Raw genomic sequence first — 20,758 nt, 5'->3', positions numbered from 1 at the left:
GAAGTTAATATAAAAGCTGTTTTTGCGAGACATGCTTTGTCGACTACAACGCTCACTGGGACTCGTATTAACGGTAATCGAGACCTACGTTTGCCGGCATCGTCCAAGCCAAAGAGGATTGCGCATGCAGATCATGAGATGGAAATAGAAAATTAGATAGACAACACAGCATGTTTCTAGGTGCCCATTCAAAATATCATCGGTTGTTTCTTTATTTTGTTCAATATCATCCATCTTCTCGCCTGACTCTGTTCTTCCACGACTCCGCTTACACTTTAGAAACGCGTGGCTCTGTTAAACCCCAATCCTACAATCGGTCGCCCCTCCCTAGATAAACTATCAATATCATTCAAGCATCCATCTCTCCTAACCATGCCAAAGAAGCAAACCAACCTTCGGATGTTTTACGCTTTTCGATGTGTTTTCAAGACTACTACTTGCTGTGCTCAAGACGAACACTTGCGACAGTTCAGGAAACTGAAAGACTAGGTGTTATCGCAAACTGTGCACACTGTTGTGGCGTAAAGTTTTCAAAAGTGGTCCAATTGCTGGTTCCTTGTGCCTTTTGTTGCTACAGTTGACATTCGAAACGATATGAATACGAGGAATGGGGACAAGATGGGGTATTTCTGTATGAGCTGTTGGTACTACTAATCTATCCTTCTATTTGGTGGTGCCATCGTTTGCGTTTGTGAGCATCTTGTTCGACGTTAGGCTAGCAGAATATCTTCGAAAAATCACCTTCACCTGATGATGATATGGACAGATAGTAACAGAAGTAACTATCCACTTTGTTTGTGCTTCCGCCTCCCATGTGACGGATCGCTTTTCTTCTTCTTAGTACGATCTAATTAACTTAGCTTATCCACAATCGGACTATAAATTAAACTTTGAGGCATCTTCACACATACAAACACACACACACACACGGATCCTCTCAATGACTCTAGCTTCGATTTGGATGAGAGCGGATGCGTCGTCTTCTTAAGCTAGTGTGATTCTAGTTCTCGATCCACCGCACACTAGCACTGTAGCACAGCTACAGCCATCGGTTTACTGAACAATGGGTACGATGCTTTGTGTGAGGAAATCTAGTAAGCAGAGAAAACCTCCTCTGTGACTCTGAGCGGTGCGTGCGTGCATCTGTGCTGCTGTTGCTGTTGCTGCTGCTGCTGCGCCTGCTGCCTGTTGCTAGGTGCTGCTACAAATGACTACGAGAGTAACGCGACTTGCTGAAAGACAATGCTGCACACGCACACACACACACACAACACATCTAGCGACTAATCCTCTTCCGGCCCGGAAACGACAACGGACGGTTCCTCGTTATTAAATGTCTCCGTTTTCCATCGCCTTGTTCAGATCGAGCACGATCTTGTCCATGATCTCCCGGTAGGGCGAATCTTGCCGGAAGGCCGTCTCGAGCAGGGAGGAGTCACTGAACGTCTCAAACACTTCATCGATCCGACCGAGTGATTTATCGGTCAAATGGCGCACAACCACGGCACGCAGTAGACCGCGGCAATCGGCAAGCGACTTCTGCAGGTAGCTCAGATCGAAGCTATAGTCGACCTCGTAGAACGACAGGATGGCCATCTGTAGGGTTTGGAACTTGCTGCGAAACCGTTCCGCTTGTTTCAGCTCGTCCGCATTCAGCTGTCCGTTGCGGTGTAGAACCGCGATCTTGATGACGATCTTGATGATGTTCTTTACCAGCCGCTCTGCATCCTTTTTGCTGCCAGTCTGTAGGTGGATGGAGAATAGAACGGAATCTGGATTAGCGAAAGGAAGGTAGAGTCGCTAACATAACGAATACTTACATGCACTTTTACCAACCGGTAGACGTTGTCCAGCAGTGACGCGGTTGTACCATCGATGAACACTTTTGCCACATTCTTCGTGGCCATTCGCGAAAGGATCTTCTTTTGCGCCCGTAGGCCAATGTCCTTCGCTTTGAAGGCATTATCGGTCATAACTGGGGAAGAGAACAGAACCGGATGAGATCTACAGTGAGACTGACATGCACGAGGAGCTCCAAACGTCCACGATAGCAAGGCAAGGTAGAACGCACTCTTATCATTAAGTGCACAGATCCCGTTTGCTTGCTGTTTGATTGTCACGAAGTGACCCCTGTTACAGCTCAATCTGCTTTCTTATGACAAATGGAGACATTTCCGTTCTACGTTTGGTTACTCTTTACGATTCCGCGTTATCTCTGTCTTGTCATCGTCAGCGCAAAGTGAAAAGTGTAGTAACTTTTACGTAACCTGTTACAATGACTACAACGCTTGCTTTGTTAGATTGATTTTGATAGCTTTGAGAGCGACCGTTAACTACACTTCATATGTTAGATACTTTCTCGTTTGAAGGTGCATAAATATAATAACTTAAATACAAAACTAAACAGAGAACTTAAATAAACAATGAATAACTTGTGCTTACATACCTGCATCAATCATTATGACGAGTACTGTGTAGATAATTTGTAACGCAACAGCGAAAGACAATAAGGAGACGGTGATCGTAAGAAGTTATACTTCTTGTTGCTTTGCGATGAATTTGCGATGTGTTTTTTGGATGAACGAAATCAAAATAACAAAAGGGGTTTCTGAAACAAACAGAAAATAAAAAGTATGTTAAATAAGCAATAAAAACCATAAAACGAATAGCTAAATAATGATTAAAATCATTAAAGAGAAACAGAATGACGATGAAGGTGACTGTCGTGTGTCTAGACGCCCGAATGGGATTTGAATAAATTACACTCCGTCCTGTCAGCTCCTTTATCATCATCTAAATCAAATTGGTTATTAAATATAGCTTTCTGGTGCGCGCGTACCAACGCGATCTAACTCTTCCTTTAAGGGCAAATGTAATACTTTATCCTTCTTTCGCATTGCAATTGCCCTGCCGCACGCAACACCAAGAGACTAAAGGAGCGCCCTGGAAGTTCTAGCTTTTGCTAACCATTAGGTGAATGAATTAATGAGTTTCGTGTAAAGACTCTTCCTACTAATTGCTGCCTGGCCGACAGCGCACCGTAGATGGACCTAGAGATCCTTCGATGGTGCTTTTATTTGTATTTTCTTGGAAATGTTCGAACTTCACACCAACTAACAAGTAGCTTTTCGGATTCATTTGAATAACAACACAACCGTACACGGTGTGGACTGCCACGGAGGTCCATAAGTTATGGCAGAACAGTTAGACTTCAGCACGTTATGGGATTGAATAATCCGAAGATATATTTTCATTCCATTACATGTAGAAGTGTGCAGAGTTCCTTATGGGTTAAGCCAGGATCAACCAAAAAGAACCACGTCCTCTTATGTGTGTGTGTATGGTGGTCAAGGCACGCGTCTATGGTCAATACCTTTTTTCGGGTGACCATTTTCGATCCGATACCTGTCCCTCGAGATAAGCTTCTTTACCGATGCGGCATGCAACATAAACTGCTGCAGCAAGAGCCATACCCCGTAGGGGGATAGGCCATCTGTAAGCCATCTTCCTTGCTCTTAATCCCATCTCGTGAAGCGACGTGTACGTTGTTAATGGACCATCGCTATCCACCGGCCGAATCCGGATATATCTCCTTTTGGCACTCTAATCCATCTCATTCATATTTTGCCGCCAGAAACGCAGGACAATTTGTCCGGCTCGATGCCGACACCCAGGGTACAGGTAGGGGTATATATGGGTTACTTACACAAGCAGTTTGCACACTCGACGGCGACCCGCTGGTAGACGATCCACGTTTGCAGCTCGAGAATGTTGGCCGCGTTCATGTTGTACATCGTTTTCGGTTTCGATCGATCGCTAAAGAGTGATACTGTTAAGGGACGTGTTGCTTTTGCGTACTCAAGTAGTCGTTGCTCGCTTTCGTTTCAGAATTTTTAAATAAAATTGGATGGATGCATGTGGACTTCCGAGATCTCGATCGAATTCTGGAAGAAAAATGAAAGCAAAAAAACAGTTTTAGTTACTCCTGAGTTGATTTTTCGCTTGTACTTTCAACTAATGTCCAATTGTTTGCTGCAAAAGACGTATCTTCAACAACGACATCCTACAACAATAGCTCACACGTGATCGGCGGCATCAGCTAACGAGTAGAAAGCTAATCCATCTTTTACGAAAGCATGCTTCCGAGTGACCGAGTGTGTCATAAATGTTTCCTAAACCATACGTGAAATACAATCTGTTTTCTCGAAGGCAATCGGAGCAGAAGCGAGAAGGGAAAACAAAACACAGATATACAAAAGCCACGCAGTGGTCACCTTACCGTTTGATAAGATAAAAGTAGAGGAAAAAGGGTGGCGGCGGCAGTGGTGGTGGTGAAAGTGAAGTGAAAATTGAATCAATTATATTTACGAACATCATCACCACAACCGCGTAATTCACGAAGGGGGGGGGGTAGAAGGAACGACCGTTGGCCATCGTAAAGTAAATTGGAGTAGCTCGTCAAAATGGGCGCGGAGTTTAACAACTCCGCAGATAGAGATTACACATTTTTATGCCGCCTTTTTTATGGGTTTTTCCTAATTTCGTTATTCGCCGAAAGACTCTCAGAGAGCGAGAGAGATGGAGGGCAGGAAAGTGAAAGAGGTTGATCATTTGATGCATTTGAATTGATGAAATCATTTCAAAGCCCGCGCTTCTGATTGCTAATCACAAACGGTAAACGCTAAAAACGCCTCAACTCCAAAACGGTTTGCGCTTTTCTGTTGCGAAAGAGGAAAGTGATTTAATCTTTTTGCAGAACATTCCATACAACCACCAGCCGATGCAGGTGGTGTGCTACACAGGCGACGTCAGTGTTGACAAGCCTTTTGTTTGTCCGATGATGATGAGTTCGCTGCATGATGATGTTGAACCCAGGGGGGAGAGGGTGGTCTTGGTTTTAACATATTTCTCACCATTCTCATGTTTACTACAGGCCTAGCGCCAGCTGCGTTACAGCGTGTTCCGGGAGCAAACGATTATGCTGACGATCAGCTGGCATCGTGAAGGTTGTTGTAAACTGAAAGGAAGCTATCAACGGGTATGCCCGTTGTTGTAGGCCGTATACCATACAGTTGAAATACGAATCTAAAACGGAAGCTGTCCCGTCTGTTGTTGGTGTTGAATCCATTCACGTCGCCCGCAGATGATGCACAGAAGGTATAGGATATGCATCTGTGTTTATTTACATTTTATCATTTTATGAAACGCCAATCATGGGATTGCCTTCTGTCTTCTTCACCGCCTCAAGCGATAGCGAGCGTCTCTGCATCGCTGTCGTTTGATTGAATGATGGATTTCTTTTTGGGTAGGGAGGAAATTTGATCCAATCATCTTTAGATCCCAGGGCCATGATTTTTTTTATTTGATAAGTGATGACGTAAATGTGCGAATATCTGTTGGCTCGTGGCACGAGAAAAGACTGGATTGAAGCGCTAAGTGATTGATTGATGGCGTCCTATAGAATGGTGTTCAGTATGGTGTCTTGCATGTTTGATTTTGTAGAAACCTTCAAAAGAACACGTTCCTATAAGGTCTTATCACACTCGATCAGATTGTAGAAGATGTCTTTATCTTGCATCGAAACAGCTTCCCTTTGCGAAGTCAGAAATGGAAGCCAAAAGAAGTCTACCACATCATAGTCTGACAAATTACATTCTAGCACGGGGACAAAACAACGGAAATGCCGCCTTTTGAACCCTCATTGCGTCCCCAAAAACGGCAAACAGGCAACCAAGCAAAATACCGAAAAAAATAGATGGTCCCAGAATTGATTCAATAACGCTTCGAGGAACCAACGCTTCTTCCTTCAGTGCTTTGCCTCCGACGTGAGCTCATAAGAAATGGAAATCAATTCCCGGCATCTCCCGGCCATACACACACACATCACCCGCCCTCTTGTCACACCGATTTCATTTGCTAAGACCAAAGCACTCCGTGGTCTCCCCCACGCTCGACATCTTCTCGAGAGCAGATAACCGAAATGTCCACAAAACCAGCGGGATATCACGGGATCCTTCTTCAAGGGGGAGCCACCTAGGTGTCCGGTACAGCATGCCAGCTAGCCAGCCTGCCGGGTGAGCAATTTCCCTTGATCAAACTAATGGATTTTGTGGTGTGCGGGGACAAATATGCTTTGCCGAGTGTGTCTTCTCGGTCGGTGCTCTTCACGACAAATTGCGTTTTGCTGCTGGTTGCTCATCGAGGGATCGGGAACTTGCTGCTTTGCTGACCCAGCACTACAAGCAGCGGATCCGAAATAGATTCTTCAATCTCGTTTGACCTGACCGCGGTCAAGACCCGGTGCTCCTGCTGTTCGTGACGATGATCGGATCGATTCATTATCGACCACCGAACCGAACAGATGAAACGAATCGCTCGATGGGGATGTTCTTTTATGGGAACAAAGAATATCTAAAATCCATATCCTGACCAATTTGATTGGTCTTTTTGAAGCACCCATCGATAGAGCTCTTCACCGGATAGCTATCGCCACTTGCCAGATGCAATAATCGTTAATATGCCCGGAGTTAAGTGATCTCTTCTACAGCGCACCCCTTCCGTGGTTCCGGAGAACAGTGTTCATGGCATGGCCCATAAATGATTCAATTTTCAATTTCCCATTGGACCGGTAGGGCACCGATCGAACACTCGAACACGCCTGCCACGACCGAGGAAGGGTTTTCCCGCTTTTCCTTGCACCACCACTGGCGCATTTCCACCCGGGCGTTTCATGTTCGGTGTCTTTTCCCTTGTTTGCATTTGCGGCGGCAGCGGTCCGCGGTCCATTGGGTGCGCTTCTACTTTGATGTTGATGTACACACCACCCGTTACCGGAAGCCAATTATCGATTGTTCTAAAAGTGGATGCGAGTAGTGGTAGGTCTGGGCACGCTCGGGAGCATCGGGAACCGTCGCAGAGTGACATGACTTGACCTGCAAGGCTAACAAATGACCTCGATATATTATAGTAGACCAGGAATCGTGTTTTGTCTTCTCTTCCACCATCTCCTTCTTATCCAGCGAATGTTAAACATATTCTCTTCGGATGGAGCTTTCGGTTTTCGATTTCGAGCTACAAGACATTCGGAAGCCGCCGGGATTAGATCGTCGTCCTTGACAGCTGGAAACGGACGAAATTGAACGTGTGCCTAAAGGGAAAAGGTTGGGGTTTTACCGGTCAACGAACCATAGCCCCACAGTGACACTCACACACGCACCATTAGCTCACTGACATCGGTGAGAAGCGAAGAAGATCCCGTAGCGTAATATGTTTTCCGATGTTAATGTCAACGATTTGTCTGGGGTGTAGGGACGGAAACCACACACTCCGAAAGCCAAATGGTGTGGATGATGAATGCGAACCACCGACCAACTTTCTCGATTCGATCTGGCATGGTTCATAGCAGGCAGGATGGCTTATAGCAACGCACCCAGCATACTCGCGTGGTTGCCAGCGTATTTGGTCTTCCACAAGTCGAAGAAGAAACGAGCAGAAGGCGAGGTCGGGCATTATGGATTCGAAAATGGAATCGTTTTTATTTTCAGCAAATCCAATAGGATCTCTTTCTCCGGCACACAACACAGCAACGGACACACACACATACGTATATTTGTTTTACGTTTTGTGTGTCGCTTTGGTTTTGCATAATATGCTCTGTGCGGAAACCATTGGTTTGGTCGGCGACAGGACGACCTTTGTGTGCGTGCGTGTGTGTTTGTAGCACGTGGAACGGGGTACGAACGAACGAACGCAATTGTAACACAATAACGGGCACATCATTTGCATTCATCGTTAAATTGTCCTCTGCCACAACTCCATGCCAGGGGGGCGACGTATCCAGGGAATGTATCTGACAGGCCTACCGCCCGTCCTCCCTTCGCGTCGACACGACACAACATTCCACTAACGACAACGACTCTTTGCTGCGTTCTGCGAACGTGGCCTTCGGTCCAAGTTGTTAGTAAACACGCAGTGTCCGGGACTGCGACTGATGAGGCCACAGGAGGTACCCACGCCAAGGACTCTGCTTTTGACCGGAGTGAAAAAAAATAAAGGATAACAAGACCGACAACCGAGGGATGGGCGTAAGTGTTTCCAGTTTTAGCTTCTCGGCCACTTGGGGTCTCGCTGAACACTTGAACGTACCGGAGTCAACTCTCGGTGTACGTGTCAGACGCCATTTTATTGCGTCTGCAAAAAGGTTCGTTCGGGCACAATTTGCCATGGTTACCCCGGGCGCAACAGCACAGGACTTTGCCGCGAAACGGGTTTTTGATTTGCGAACAACATCCAAGTAACCGGCGGCAGCCGCAGAAGGGGATGTACTTGACAGTGAACGTGTTATCGTCCTTCTTTCGGGGGTGGATAGAAGCTCATTAATGGCGTTGACCTCGGGATGTAACCTTCCTTGATGATAACAACCACCGAGGGATGCGAGATTTTTGGGAAACATTTTAAATAATCGAACCACGCGCTCGCTCTCACGCAGGATTCGAAGGAAAGTTTAAATTAAGAGGCCACCCTCCGTGGGATGAAGGATAGAATACAACTTTGTGCTGCTGTTTGCTTCATGGAAAGGTTGATGAACAGCAGTTTTTCGCAGCGAGTGGAATGCTCTTATTATCGCGTTGTTGATAATAATTTCCGTCATCGTGCCTTATGATAGCTATTGCTCATTCCATCACGGTTTGTGAAATCCGGAAATGATGCCGGGAATTTACTGGATCACTTCCCATCCGCCACCGGATGTGTCCCGGTCGCGAGCGAGGTTCGTTTTCCGGTGGCTCATCTGCGCGCGCGGCGATTGCGAATGAAACACTTTCCGGTTGTATCGTCCGCGAGCGGTGCCAGAACGGGGCGATACCACGTCATCGTCGAGGAATGGCACGGCGACAGTGGATCGTTGGTCGAGAATCGAATATCCAGTTTCCCGTCCCGTGTTCGGCGATCGGACGGAGACGGGGACCGAAACGATTAAAGGAATGCTTAACGGAATTCTTGGCGTTCCACACGAGCGCCACCGATCTGACCGGTTTGGCTGCTGCACCGCGCCATGAAGCGGATGAAGGGCTTCATCGCGTTGGCTGTGAAAGTGGCCAGACCAGCAGCAGCACACCTAGAAGCCACGAGACGTGACACAGCACCAGCAGCAGCTCGAGGAGAGACAGAAAGCCTTCGGCAAAGAATTAGAAGTAACGGTTATTGGCATATTTATTGCTGCCAGCTGACCGACGTCGGCGGGAGAGAAGGTCGGGAGACTTAGGGACGAGTGGGGCTTCTCGCTTTCTTCCTTTGCTCGGGATCGCTCCAGGGGCGAAGGGGAGGGGTCATGGGAAGCGGACCTTGCGGACCTTTTAGAAAAGAATTCGGCCGTCCGTCCGTCCGTCCGTTCGGAGTTGTCGCCAATGGTTGAAACATTTTTCTTTCGAGGAATGGGGGACCGCATTACTGGACATAATTTAATGGTCCCGAAATGGGGTGGCCCGGAATTGGGTTTTGACATTTATATCACGCCTGCGGACATGCTGCTCCATGTTGCCATGATTGCGTTTAAGTTTGCTGCTAGATCGTAGTACGCATTGTGAGCAATAGATCACAGTGTGCCATGGTAAGTAGCACGCAGGAGCACGTTAATCTGTCGGAACGTGTTTTTGTTAATAGTTTCGTTAATGGTTGTGTAATTGTTGTGTGTCACTTGAACAGAGATGTATTGCTTCTTACAACCATTTACAACCAAACCACCAATGTGACCAATGGCAAGTCATCAGAAAGACGGCGCTTCTGTATTGACTGTTCGATATGACGGATATGGCCACACCATTGTATGCCAGTGGAGCGAAAATCAGTTATTAACTTCATTAGCGAATCCGCCCAAAATGGTGCGATGAAATCGGCACCTTCACACACTCCTGCGCACGCTGTTGCTGCTACTGATGTCGTCTATTGTTGTGACACCTAATGCTGGTAGTGCGCATGAGAAAGCCCTCGGGCATAGCAGCCCACAGCCTGCTACTAGCCCGTGACGAGACGAGAGTTTCACTTTTTCGACAACACATTCAAACACACACACATGCTGGTAACCACAAAAGCCGGCGGCCACACCGGTGGCCACCGAAAGACAAAAGGCTGCTGCTGCTGCTGCAGGAGCAGGGCAATTTGCATTTGCCGTGGGGCGTGAAAACCTCCTCCAGTGGTCTTCTCCTCCTCTTCTTTTTGGTGGAACGATGCTTGGTGATTGAGCTGCGAATGCTACCAGAAACCGTGCGCGCTTTGACAGCGATGGCGACCTCCTGAATGAGTGAATGTTCACAGACAAAATGGCAAAGTGTGCTGCGATGCACACAATCACCTTCGCTTATGGCCCCCGGGGGTTTCATGGATGTGCGAAATTGAATTTATAGCATCTCGAAGCGGCGAACGGTGTTACGGTATGGTTCCACCAGCCACCAGTTGGAGTGGCTGAGCTGCAGCACAATTGAAAATTGAGATGCACCTGTTGCAACACCGCCTACTGCACCGCTCCGTAATGCACTCATTATGCACTCGGTGCATGTGCTCGGCGGAACATTGGGGAAGTCGATCGATCGTCGCAGACGCGTATGGACCGGTCTAGCAGTGCGTAACGCATCCATGACTCACACGGTAGTCTATCTCGGACGGAATATCTAACACCATCCGTAATGAACCAAAGCCCCTTCTCTCTCTCTCTCCGCCCTCTAGCGAGCGCCTGGCGTTGCTTAATCCAAGTCAGATCACGATCTCGTTCATTGACATCCCCACGTTAATGATGCCAGACAACCCGCTCCGAGATCTTCGTGAGTGCGAGAAAGGCCGAGTATTGAATTAGAACCCCGGGAATGATTTAAGAGCCGTCGACATGCGACTAGCCGCCGGGGTAGCCGTTATGTTTTCGATTTAAATGTGTTTATACGGAGCACGGCGCGAACACGGACAGCATTCCGGCTCCAAAACGAATCTCTAAACGCATTCCGAAACATCTACTGCATCTCGCGGCCACGTTACCTCGCGTGGCTAATGAGAGCGGGAATCTGAAACCGGATAAATGGAAATCGAGGCCTTCTACCTCCTCCCACCTGGTGTGCCTAGGTTCTAAGAGCTGCTGTTTCAACACCTCACTGAATCACCTAAACCTGCGTAAGACTCGTAAATCTACACACAATACACGATGGATCGGTCCGGAGCGTGGTTCTGACTTGAAATACGATTCCTCGAGCTCGGAGAAAAGGGTTCTGTGGAACGATTTTCTGCTTTTAGCTTAGGAAAACATACAATCTCTAGGCTACTAGAATGCATGAATCAGGGTCAAGAGGGGTTGGGGGGTTGTTGTTGTGATTTGGGCCAACCGGACACTGACATGAGAAGTCTATTGTGTGTTCGCTGCTCGCTGGTTAGTCGAAAGGGCTCCGGGATTAAATCGAAATAAACGTTTACTTACGGACGTCGGACGCCAGGAACCAGAATCCGGAATCCAATTCCCTTACCCCCAATATCCACAAAAACTCACACGGAACGAGCGCGGATCTCGCTTGCTGAAATCAGTAGCACTCCGGGGTTACTATAAGCCACAAGGAAAGCGAATCACGAGAGCGCGAGTAGAATTCCCGGGATTGTTCAATAATAAATTAGTGCTGGAGTGCTCCTTCCTCCGGTCTATGAACTGGAAGTCGAGGCTCTAGTACTGCAGAAGCAGCAGCAGTAGCAGCAATGACTGGAATCTCTTCTGTTCCAGAACAATCGACGAACGACGATGGAGAAAAATCAATCAGACCACTCGCTAGAGCGGCTGTCCGGGCGTTGTTGTCTTAAAAGTTGTTTACTTCTTCTGTGGGAGGTCTGTGGTTGTGGTGCCGAGAATGAGGAGGAAGGGGCAGAGGTGGTCTTCAGTGTCGTGGCGCCGTCGACACACTGTCGGTCGGAACGGAGGGAGGGATTTCCCGGTGATTGTTTTATCGTTACACACGCGCCAGCCGGCAACTGACGACGAAAATGGAAAGGAAAATGGCCAGCGGAAAAGCTGCATAAAATGAAGGAAAACACCCCTCCCTCGTCACGCACACACACACAGACACCCTGTTGGTACCGACCATCACAAACCGAATCCAATCATCGGTGGCGTAGAGTGCAGCAGACCGCAAAAATGGCCACCGGGGGAAGAAAGAGAGTGAGCAAGAGGACTTTGTCTAGGGCTCGGAGGCCTGTGGCAGGGGTTGCGCTGGTAGCATCTAGGCAATAAAAAATGCAATCTTTTGTTTATGAAAACAACGAAAAGTCGCGATCCATTATTGACGAGGAAAGTTCTTTCTGGTTTCTGGATAAATATTTCATTTCATTTCCTTTCAATTCAAGATAGACGCGTCTGAAGACAACATGCCGTATTCCAGTTCTTTCCGCTTCACTGAGCAGATGGCCATGGCCGGACAGTCGATCTCGATACACCGTTTTCTATTACTACATCGTGTTCGATCCGGTTATATATCAGATGACGGGGTTGTCATGCATGATCGGACTTTCATGCTTTCGACATGCTGCAGTTCGAAAACATATTTGATACTGTGAAGATGGAGCTCCACTACTGTACCAGCCGCAGATGATGTGCTAAAAGCGGAGGGAGAAGGTGCCCTCATTTATGCTTCCATTTTTAATCAACTCCTAATGGAGCGATAAGTTTTTGAGGAAAAAAAAGGTTCGTTTCAAACCTTTTCACTCCAGTATCTAATGCTGCCAATGATTGACGCATCCATTTCAAGGAACGCGACCAATTTCCATCCCCGATAATTCGCGCCGTTGTTGGACGATAAAATAGACGAAAACTAGCTGAGCACCCTTCCGGTGTGGTCCGAGACCACCTTCCCGGGGTCGAGCTGGAGCTATCGATCGCGGGAATGGGTGTCAGAGAGAAGGGACCGCGCGGTGGTCCCTGGTCCCACGTTAGCGTTTGGTCCGGAAAGAAGAGCCAAAAAGAGCTGGAACTGGAGCATAAATTTTAAGCCGAGAAGCAAAGCGCAAAAGCTAATCGCTTCCCGTGGCCAACGTGTCGGTGCCGCATACCAACATGATGTGATGGGCGTCGAAGTAGAAAAACGAACGATTTTTCGCGTCCCAAATGGCGCATTGACCAGGGAGTTGGGGGAAATGGAAATGTTACAAAAGCGGAAAATGTGCCTAGCATAAAAGATATCGGTCGGTGCGAAGGGGGGGCCGGTACCGCGATGGTCGCGCGGACGATGGCACGGACGAATTCGAGTTCGAATCTGCACGCACACACGAAGCCATACGACGCTCGCGTTCGCCACCAAGGTTGCTTGGTTGGTGGTTGTTGGTTGGAGCTATGACGCGATTGAAGGCACATTTCCCACGGAAAATACCTCCTTCGACCTTCGCTGAACCGAGCACATTCACCTCCGCCCCATGTCCAAGGAGACGGTGCGAAGGTCTAGGTCCTAATCTGACTGCAGGAATTGGGGAAAATAAAGCGACAAAAATGGCAACTGGAATGTAGATTTTGAAAATTACATTCGAACCATCCTAAAAATGGTCCTTCGGGACCGGGAAGGTTTTTGATTCATTTAAATCTCCATCAGTGAGTTCCAATCCAATTAGGTCAGGTATCAACAACCTACTCTCAGAAGCTCTGTAGGTTGATGTTGACACCGGTGATCATGATTATGATGATGGAGTGTTGATGGTGTAACCGGTGTCGCTATGGCAACACACCGAGGTTCGACCGGAGGGTCGTTAAATTAGCCAATCTGATGTCACACCTACACCACAACAACAGGCCAACCAGAAGCACCCGTTTGGTTAATGATGCCCCGGGATATCATAGCATAAGCTCATCATAATCTACGCCAAACCAGTATAGATGGAAATTGGAGGAAAGATAGAGATCATCGGTGATGGTCTCTCACGGTAACAGCACGATGGTAGAGCGTACGCTTTGGATAATTTCATCGAAAACGCTACGACCCTTGTGGGTGGCATGGATTGAAAAGTTGTTGGAACCAAAGCACGAGTTGCTAGTCATAATTCCATTGACTATAACTATATTATTACAATTTTTTATCTTGTTTAAAATGCGCTACAAAGGTACAATATTATTGGTCAATATTCTAGATCAGTTCAATTTTTTATTACATTTCGGCTCTACGAATACATGTGCATGCCACAGAAAATAAATCAAAATAAAAAAGGATATTTATAACAATAATGTTGTGCGTGTATTGTCCGCTTAAAGATGATTTCAAATGGATTAGGACCCCAAAATGAAAAAACGATTCCAATATACCATTTCATTAAGGCTAACGTGTTACAAACTTACAATCGACATGTCAAAAAAGGACGTTCGTTTGCCTCGCCGCTCGTCAGGAAATAGACGTGATAATTAGTTTTCATTGCTCCATGACCAACCTGAACGCATAACATCAATGTCAATCGAACCATCGAGCGCCTCGATCGACTCGATATTGGAAATGGGTAATGGTTTAGCTAAAAATAGATTGCCATTAAATTAAAAAAAAAAACGGAATCCACTGCGTTATCATTGTAGCAGAAAGAAACGCAAGAATAAATAAATCAGAAAAAAGAACCGTTCTCGCTCGTTGATGGCGTAACGGATCGGTGAAAATGTGTCCAAAACGTCCATCGTCTCCTTCCATCACTAATGACAACCAGCACCGGCAACACAAGCAGCAGCAGCGGCAGCAGCAACAGCAGCAGTAGGTTGCTCGAAGCACAGCAAAACCGTACAAAATCAAAGTAGGCACCGCGAGACGGCGAGGCTTTGGAGCGTGGTTGGCTCGGCGGGTGTATGTTTGAGGTTTGCCCGTTACCTTGACGACTACTTGGTGCTAACAACGAACCGTCGCCAGCGTCGTGCTGGTGGCTCATCATCAAACGCGATCCGAACCGCGGCGAGGATGAAAAGTCGTCCTTCGCCGCGTCTTCTACCGCGTTCACCCTGACCTTAGACGCGAGGCTAGAAGTTCGTTCGTTCGTTCGTTTTTTGTGCCTTCCCGCGATGGTATCGATCGAACGAATCGGCCCGGGTTCCGACATTTCCTAATGAAATAGTTTGTCGGCCGTTGGTTCCGCGGTGAAATGGAAAATAGTTGATCGAATGGAAAGGTTTTCCACTCGGCACGCAATTCGTCATTTAGCGCTTCAATTGCGTGCGGTGTTCGATCGGAATTGAAATTGAAATTGTTCTGCAGAGTATTCGAATACGGGAGCGAATACGTCCGCTCACTTGGAGAAGTCGTCAAGAAGTCCGATGTATAAATGGACAAGAAGCTCGAGAGATGAAGTGGAATTGAAGTAGTTCCGGCTACACCCTAATGCTGATGCACTGATGCGAGTATCAAATGATCGAGGGTACTACATGCTTCATTCATAAGCCGGCATCGTAAAAGCTGGTCAGGACACCTGGACGGCTCTGGAGAGATCTAAATTTAGCCAGCCGGTGGTCCGAGTTTTGCGTAGAACTTTGCAGAAGTTCCTGCATCGAATCGAGCAAAGGACCAAAGGGAGTCCCCCACATCCCAACTTCTCCATTGAGCGGTCTTTCTTTGGGGGCTTTCAGAGCCCATCTCGTTCATCATACAACCTCCCGGACCGGTGCGTATCGGCGTGGGTTGGCATTACTACAATGCCTCGCATTAAACATTCATCGTGAAACATAAACATCCAACAAACTTCAGCCTTAAGCGGGGCGCACGTATGTGTGTGTGTGTGTCTCACTGGCGGTCTTGCATCGTTGCCCAAAAGACATCCAACCCCAGCAAGGCCGCGGGTCCCTTGGTCCCATGATACATTTTTAAAAAGTTCCCCAAATGTGACAACGCCTCCGCCATGCTTTACCCGATCTTTTGGGTTCATTTATAGTCGCCCGCCATCCGAGGACAACGCTGAGGATCTAATAAAATATTTCTCTTCTCACGCACGGTCTCCCTGTTGCCTGCTGCTGCCTTTTTCCTTTGCCCTGGGACGTGCTCAATGTCTTCGTGTGGAATGCCAGAATGTATCGCTGTCGCTGCGTCAACGCCATTATAACGCCTTCGTGCACAATTATGCGATCCTTCTCATATGCGCTCACGCTTGCACACACACACACAGTACGGGCCACGTCTTCATGCTTCGTAGACTCGTGACAAACCCTCTTCTGCTTCCGGTTTCCATCGCATCATCTCCTCGCGAAAGAGGCGAATCGATGAAGGGGGCTCAAGGACCTCATAAAAATGGTTCAGCGCTCACGATGAGACTGGTGCAGCTGTGCCAGCCTTCGGCCCCTTTTGCCAATGTGTGTCTGTGTGTATGCGAACGGTGTGAACGGGTCTCTAATGAATGGAAACGCGCGCTCGGCCAGTAAGAAGGAGAAGAAGGATCGTCAAGGAAGGAAGCGACAAAACGTGCAACGTGCTCTGCCTTGCTAGGGGTCTGGTGATAAATAAATTCACGTGCCTTGCCCGTTATGCTTCCGAGGCTCGAGGCCCGAGGCCCCAGTTCCGGTGTGATGCGTTCACTGCGCTTCCTTTCGCTTCCTTGACTGCCATTTCATAATGCTCTCTGGACCGTTTTATGTGCCATTTGTGTGGGTCTGTGTGCCTCGGCGAACGAAGATGGCGAGCGCACGCGAGAGAAGGATTTTAATAAGACGAACACATCACCGATAATCGTGGCAATCAATGCTTTACCGTTGCATACCGGCTTTCGTGGCACATGGAGAAAGGAATCTTGCAGGCGGGAAGCGTCTAGGTCCCATAAACACCTTAATGGTTCATCATTAAGCATCGCCAGCAAAAGCCAGCACAATTCGTCATCATTCGTGCCTGTGTTGAAATATTCATCCCCGCAACGAATCGTTCAGCGACGTCGAGTTTTCGAGACGAAACAATGCCGGCATTTGAGGTTACTGGAATGCTTCCCTCTCAGCACTGCTTCCAGGTACGAAGGAATCTTATCTTATACCATCCCTCTTGGGTGACACTGAGGTTTGATACGACGTTTGGTGTCGTATTCACTCGTCTGGTTCGTCGCAAAACGATTGACTTTCGACTCCATTCCAATGCGGTGCCGGTTGCATTAGGAGGTGGACAGGGCAGGAGGAGTACAAACAGTTTGCTGATAAGCATTCGAATCGAAGTGAAGCTTCGATAACGTGTCGAGAAGGGTGTTGACGATCCGTGGTTACAGGGTTGTAAACAGAATTGAAAAAGCACTTTTAATCTACGCTTCGCTGGAGAGAACTATGTTGCGCCGTGGACATCGCAGAAAAGGAGGAGGTGTTTGCGCGACGATTAGATTCCACTTTCCATAGAACGATGACACAGTGGATGTATGAGTATTTCGCGAGAACTAACGATATGATTCACCGTCGCCAACGTGGAGATCAAGTTAACGAAGTTTGTTAAAACATCTTTTTGGATCGATAAACGATCGTATCTCTAAGACGAGATCACCTTAAAGTGCATCGAGAGCAGCAGCAATTCATGTTTATTCAATTTACTTCATAGATGCGTACGGTCTGGTACACACAACGGCAAACCGGTCCATGTGTTATGCATTAGTGAAGCGAGGGATGCATTCATCGGTAAGGTATTTCCTCCGCCAGACATCAGACACAGACATACAGCCGCTACTATGCTGTGCAGTTGAGTCATACCCGGTTGAATGGTTGAGCGGAGGATCTTTCTTTTCTCTCGATATTCCAAACGGCTAAGGCACGTTCATTGAACAGCTGCCGCTCTCGGATAGTGTTTTTACGCGTTCCGAAGAAGAAGAAAACCCTTGCACGAGATGCGACTCCAGGACAGTGCCTTGAGAATGGTAGCAGTAAGGCACAGGTAAAGCGAAAGACAGAGTATGCCATGCCCTCTGTCAGTCTAGTAACCTTGAATTTGTTTAATATTTGTTAAATATTCAAATATTACTAAAAATAATACTCTCTTTTCACCGTAAACGCAACAGCCAACTATGTTTGATAAATTTTTGATGAAGTAAACATGTTTACAAACTTACCACCAAAGGATTGGCTCTCGTTGTGCGCGTCTTCACGTGCGACACCCCTTCACACACGCTCTGTTCCGGCGACCTTCGCCTCAGACACACCGCAGCTGACACAAACTCCCGGTCCCTTTTGCTGCTCCTTGTTCCCTTTCGTTGTGATTAATCGATATCCTTCCTGCCTGGAAAGGACGAGCCCTCTACGGCGAACGTTTTTACACACGCTACACACCCTCACAGACAGAGGCACGCGCGCACTACACGAGGCTCAGCTGCAACAGATGGCTGGAAAAGGCGCCAGACGCAGGCAGGTGTTCGGAAGGCGCGGTTCAATCTCCAAAAAGGACTTCTCACCAACACTGAGAGCCAGCTCACTCACTGTGCACACCGGAGGGATAGCTACAGATAACGTAGTACGCGCTGGAACTTGGTGAAGGACCTTGGACGTAGGCGTCAGCTGCTATCTGCATGACAGAGAAAGCGTTAATAACTTTTTCTTAGCTATTCTGTCACTCTAATTTAAAATAACTCTCCAGAAGCTCCCGAACTGCAAGCGGCAATTGGCACGAAATGGTTGATGATGAAAGGCCATTCCAGACCGCACGTCACAGCTGCTGTCTGTGTTGTTCAACAAATCCAGCCTCTAACTGACCTACATTACTGACCAACGGGCTAGCGACTCGGCATCGCAGTTGGCTCGGGCGCATTTTGTTTGTTTTTCGCTCCAAACGGTGGCATTCGATGTCTCCAAAATTACCAGCATCCATCCAAATGCCAAATAACCCACTTTACGTCCAATCTGGTAGCTCCCAGCTTCAATCGCTTAATTTACTCCATCGCCGTTGTCGTTGTCGTCGACCATCATTCACGCAGAAGATTGTTTTGATTGCGTCTCGCAGGAGGGAGTTGGGGCCAGATTGAGGAGTTGTCTCGAGCATAAGCCTACTGCAATGCACATAAGCCGCGTGGTAAACCGTCTTTAAATGATGGGAAGCGTGTGAGTGAAACGGCCGACCCAACATCGTGGCCAAGCGTCACGCTTCATCTCGTTGCTGCAGACGACGACGACAACGACAACGGCCGTCGGATCCAGCGAGAGGCAAGATATTGGACGGGACGTATCTTGGCCAGAGCGGTCGGTCTCGCTGCTGGCCGTAGCTGGAATTAATTATTACTCAACGTTAGCCGCGGTGGATCGCGTGACTGCGCTTCGATGGTGCAAGCTATCCGCGGCACACACGTACTTGTCGCTGCTCGCCAGCATCAAACGTGCCATTTCGGGAGACATTTGGTGTGGAGCGCGTCCGCTCTCGTTTGGATCTCCATGTGGAGTATACAAAACAAACCGCACCCACCGACGAAGTGTATGTGTGCATGGCCACATCTACACTATCATGCGACCAATTAAAAGTAATCAACCTAATCATCTTGGAACCATGTCAACGAAACTCTGGGAACCCCATGTACACTGGAATGTCCTCAAAACCATGGGGTTTTTGTACAGCTCCAGCATTTCGCTGGAGGTCCTTAGTACCGTTCCAAGGGCACGGCACGTGTGCAGCACTCCATTTACTACCGAGCGAATGATGGTGTTAGTAACCGCCCGAATCCTAGGGAAAACCTTGACAACAAATCCTCCTCCCAGTATCCTCTGGCCTCTTTCTCTCTTTCTCTCGTACAATTTAGAGCACAAGTCCGGTCTGCCGTTTCTCACGGAGTAGCTCCACAGGACGGAGCTGAGCGCAACCGGTTGCATTATGGAGCACAATTTTGCTTTACGTCCTTTTTACGGGGCCACCAATACTACCACGAACAGAGTACAGTCGGGGGTTACTACTATGTTTTACTACTGGCCCCAGTGCGTGTGCACTCGTGTCACGAAGAACGGCAGCACACACGTTAAAACCGTGTCAACGGCATCACGAAAAGTTCGTTATTCGTCACTCTTTACACGCATCACCGCACAGACGGGCAGGAACATAAGGAAAAGGGGTGCAAGCAAACGTGTGCAAGTCGTTAGGGGGACTTACACACCACGGTTCGCGGGCTTTTGAAAGTGGCGGACACCGGTTGGTTGCTTCGATCGCTTCTTTGATTCACACTCTCCTAGAGAACCACAACGGATTAGGGAAACAGATTGCGAATTTATCACACACCTTCACTCACTGATCACCGGATTATCTTTGCTTTTCAATTTCGTAGAATCAAAGAAAGGAAACTCGTTTTCAAACGAGCGTTATGGAGCCCGCACGACCGAACTCTTTAACCGCCGAGAGAGAAGTGAGAATCCGTCTCCCGGCAGACGATCCGAAGACCGGAATGGGCACATTGATAGACATTGCTGCCGGGAAGGTAAAATCCAATTTCTTGAAACGTTTTATGAAAATGTAGACTTTACACTAGGTGTTCAAGTACCCTTAAGAGAGATTATTTTAAGAATAAATTGTGAATCACGTGGTATGCGGAACTTCAGTGGTAAGGATTTAGGTTGAAATTCTCACAATTTTTAAATATTATGTGATATGCTCGACATCTTTCATTACAATTTTTTTACAATAAAATATGGTTTTGTGACTTGAGAGAAAGCATAACTCGCGCTTATGCTATACCACCTGAATAAGTATGATTTTTGAGAACGTTCGCAGCAGCGCATCGCATCCACTGTGCTGCGGTCTTTACAGTGTGGAATACAAATTTGCCAATTCCCGAAAAAGTAATTTCTTCTACGATAAATGGCGCT

General features: G+C 47.7%; 1 protein-coding gene across 5 annotated transcripts; it reads right to left on the bottom strand.

Annotated features, from left to right (window-relative positions):
• Window positions 1-154: 154 nt before the first annotated feature.
• Window positions 155-20,286, bottom strand: LOC125948242 (tumor necrosis factor alpha-induced protein 8-like protein). Of its 5 annotated transcripts, XM_049674108.1 has the most exons (6): window positions 20,049-20,276; window positions 18,034-18,482; window positions 3,707-3,944; window positions 2,447-2,608; window positions 1,821-1,975; window positions 155-1,743 (listed from the first exon to the last, which is right to left on the bottom strand). In XM_049674108.1, the coding sequence occupies exons 4-6, from the start codon at window positions 2,457-2,459 to the stop codon at window positions 1,330-1,332; spliced, it is 582 nt and encodes a 193-aa protein (XP_049530065.1). In that variant the 5' UTR covers window positions 2,460-2,608; window positions 3,707-3,944; window positions 18,034-18,482; window positions 20,049-20,276; the 3' UTR covers window positions 155-1,329. The 5 variants fall into 5 exon arrangements, with proteins under 5 accessions (XP_049530065.1, XP_049530063.1, XP_049530062.1 ...); XM_049674106.1 differs by lacking the exon at window positions 2,447-2,608 and having other exon boundaries at window positions 20,175-20,286; XM_049674105.1 differs by lacking the exon at window positions 2,447-2,608.
• Between the last annotated feature and the right edge of the window lie 472 nt (window positions 20,287-20,758).

Source organism: Anopheles darlingi, chromosome 2 (genome assembly GCF_943734745.1).
Source record: "Anopheles darlingi chromosome 2, idAnoDarlMG_H_01, whole genome shotgun sequence".
Taxonomy (NCBI): Eukaryota; Metazoa; Arthropoda; class Insecta; order Diptera; family Culicidae; genus Anopheles; species Anopheles darlingi.
Note: the sequence above shows the minus strand (reverse complement) of the source record. Positions and strands in the feature narration are given on the sequence as shown.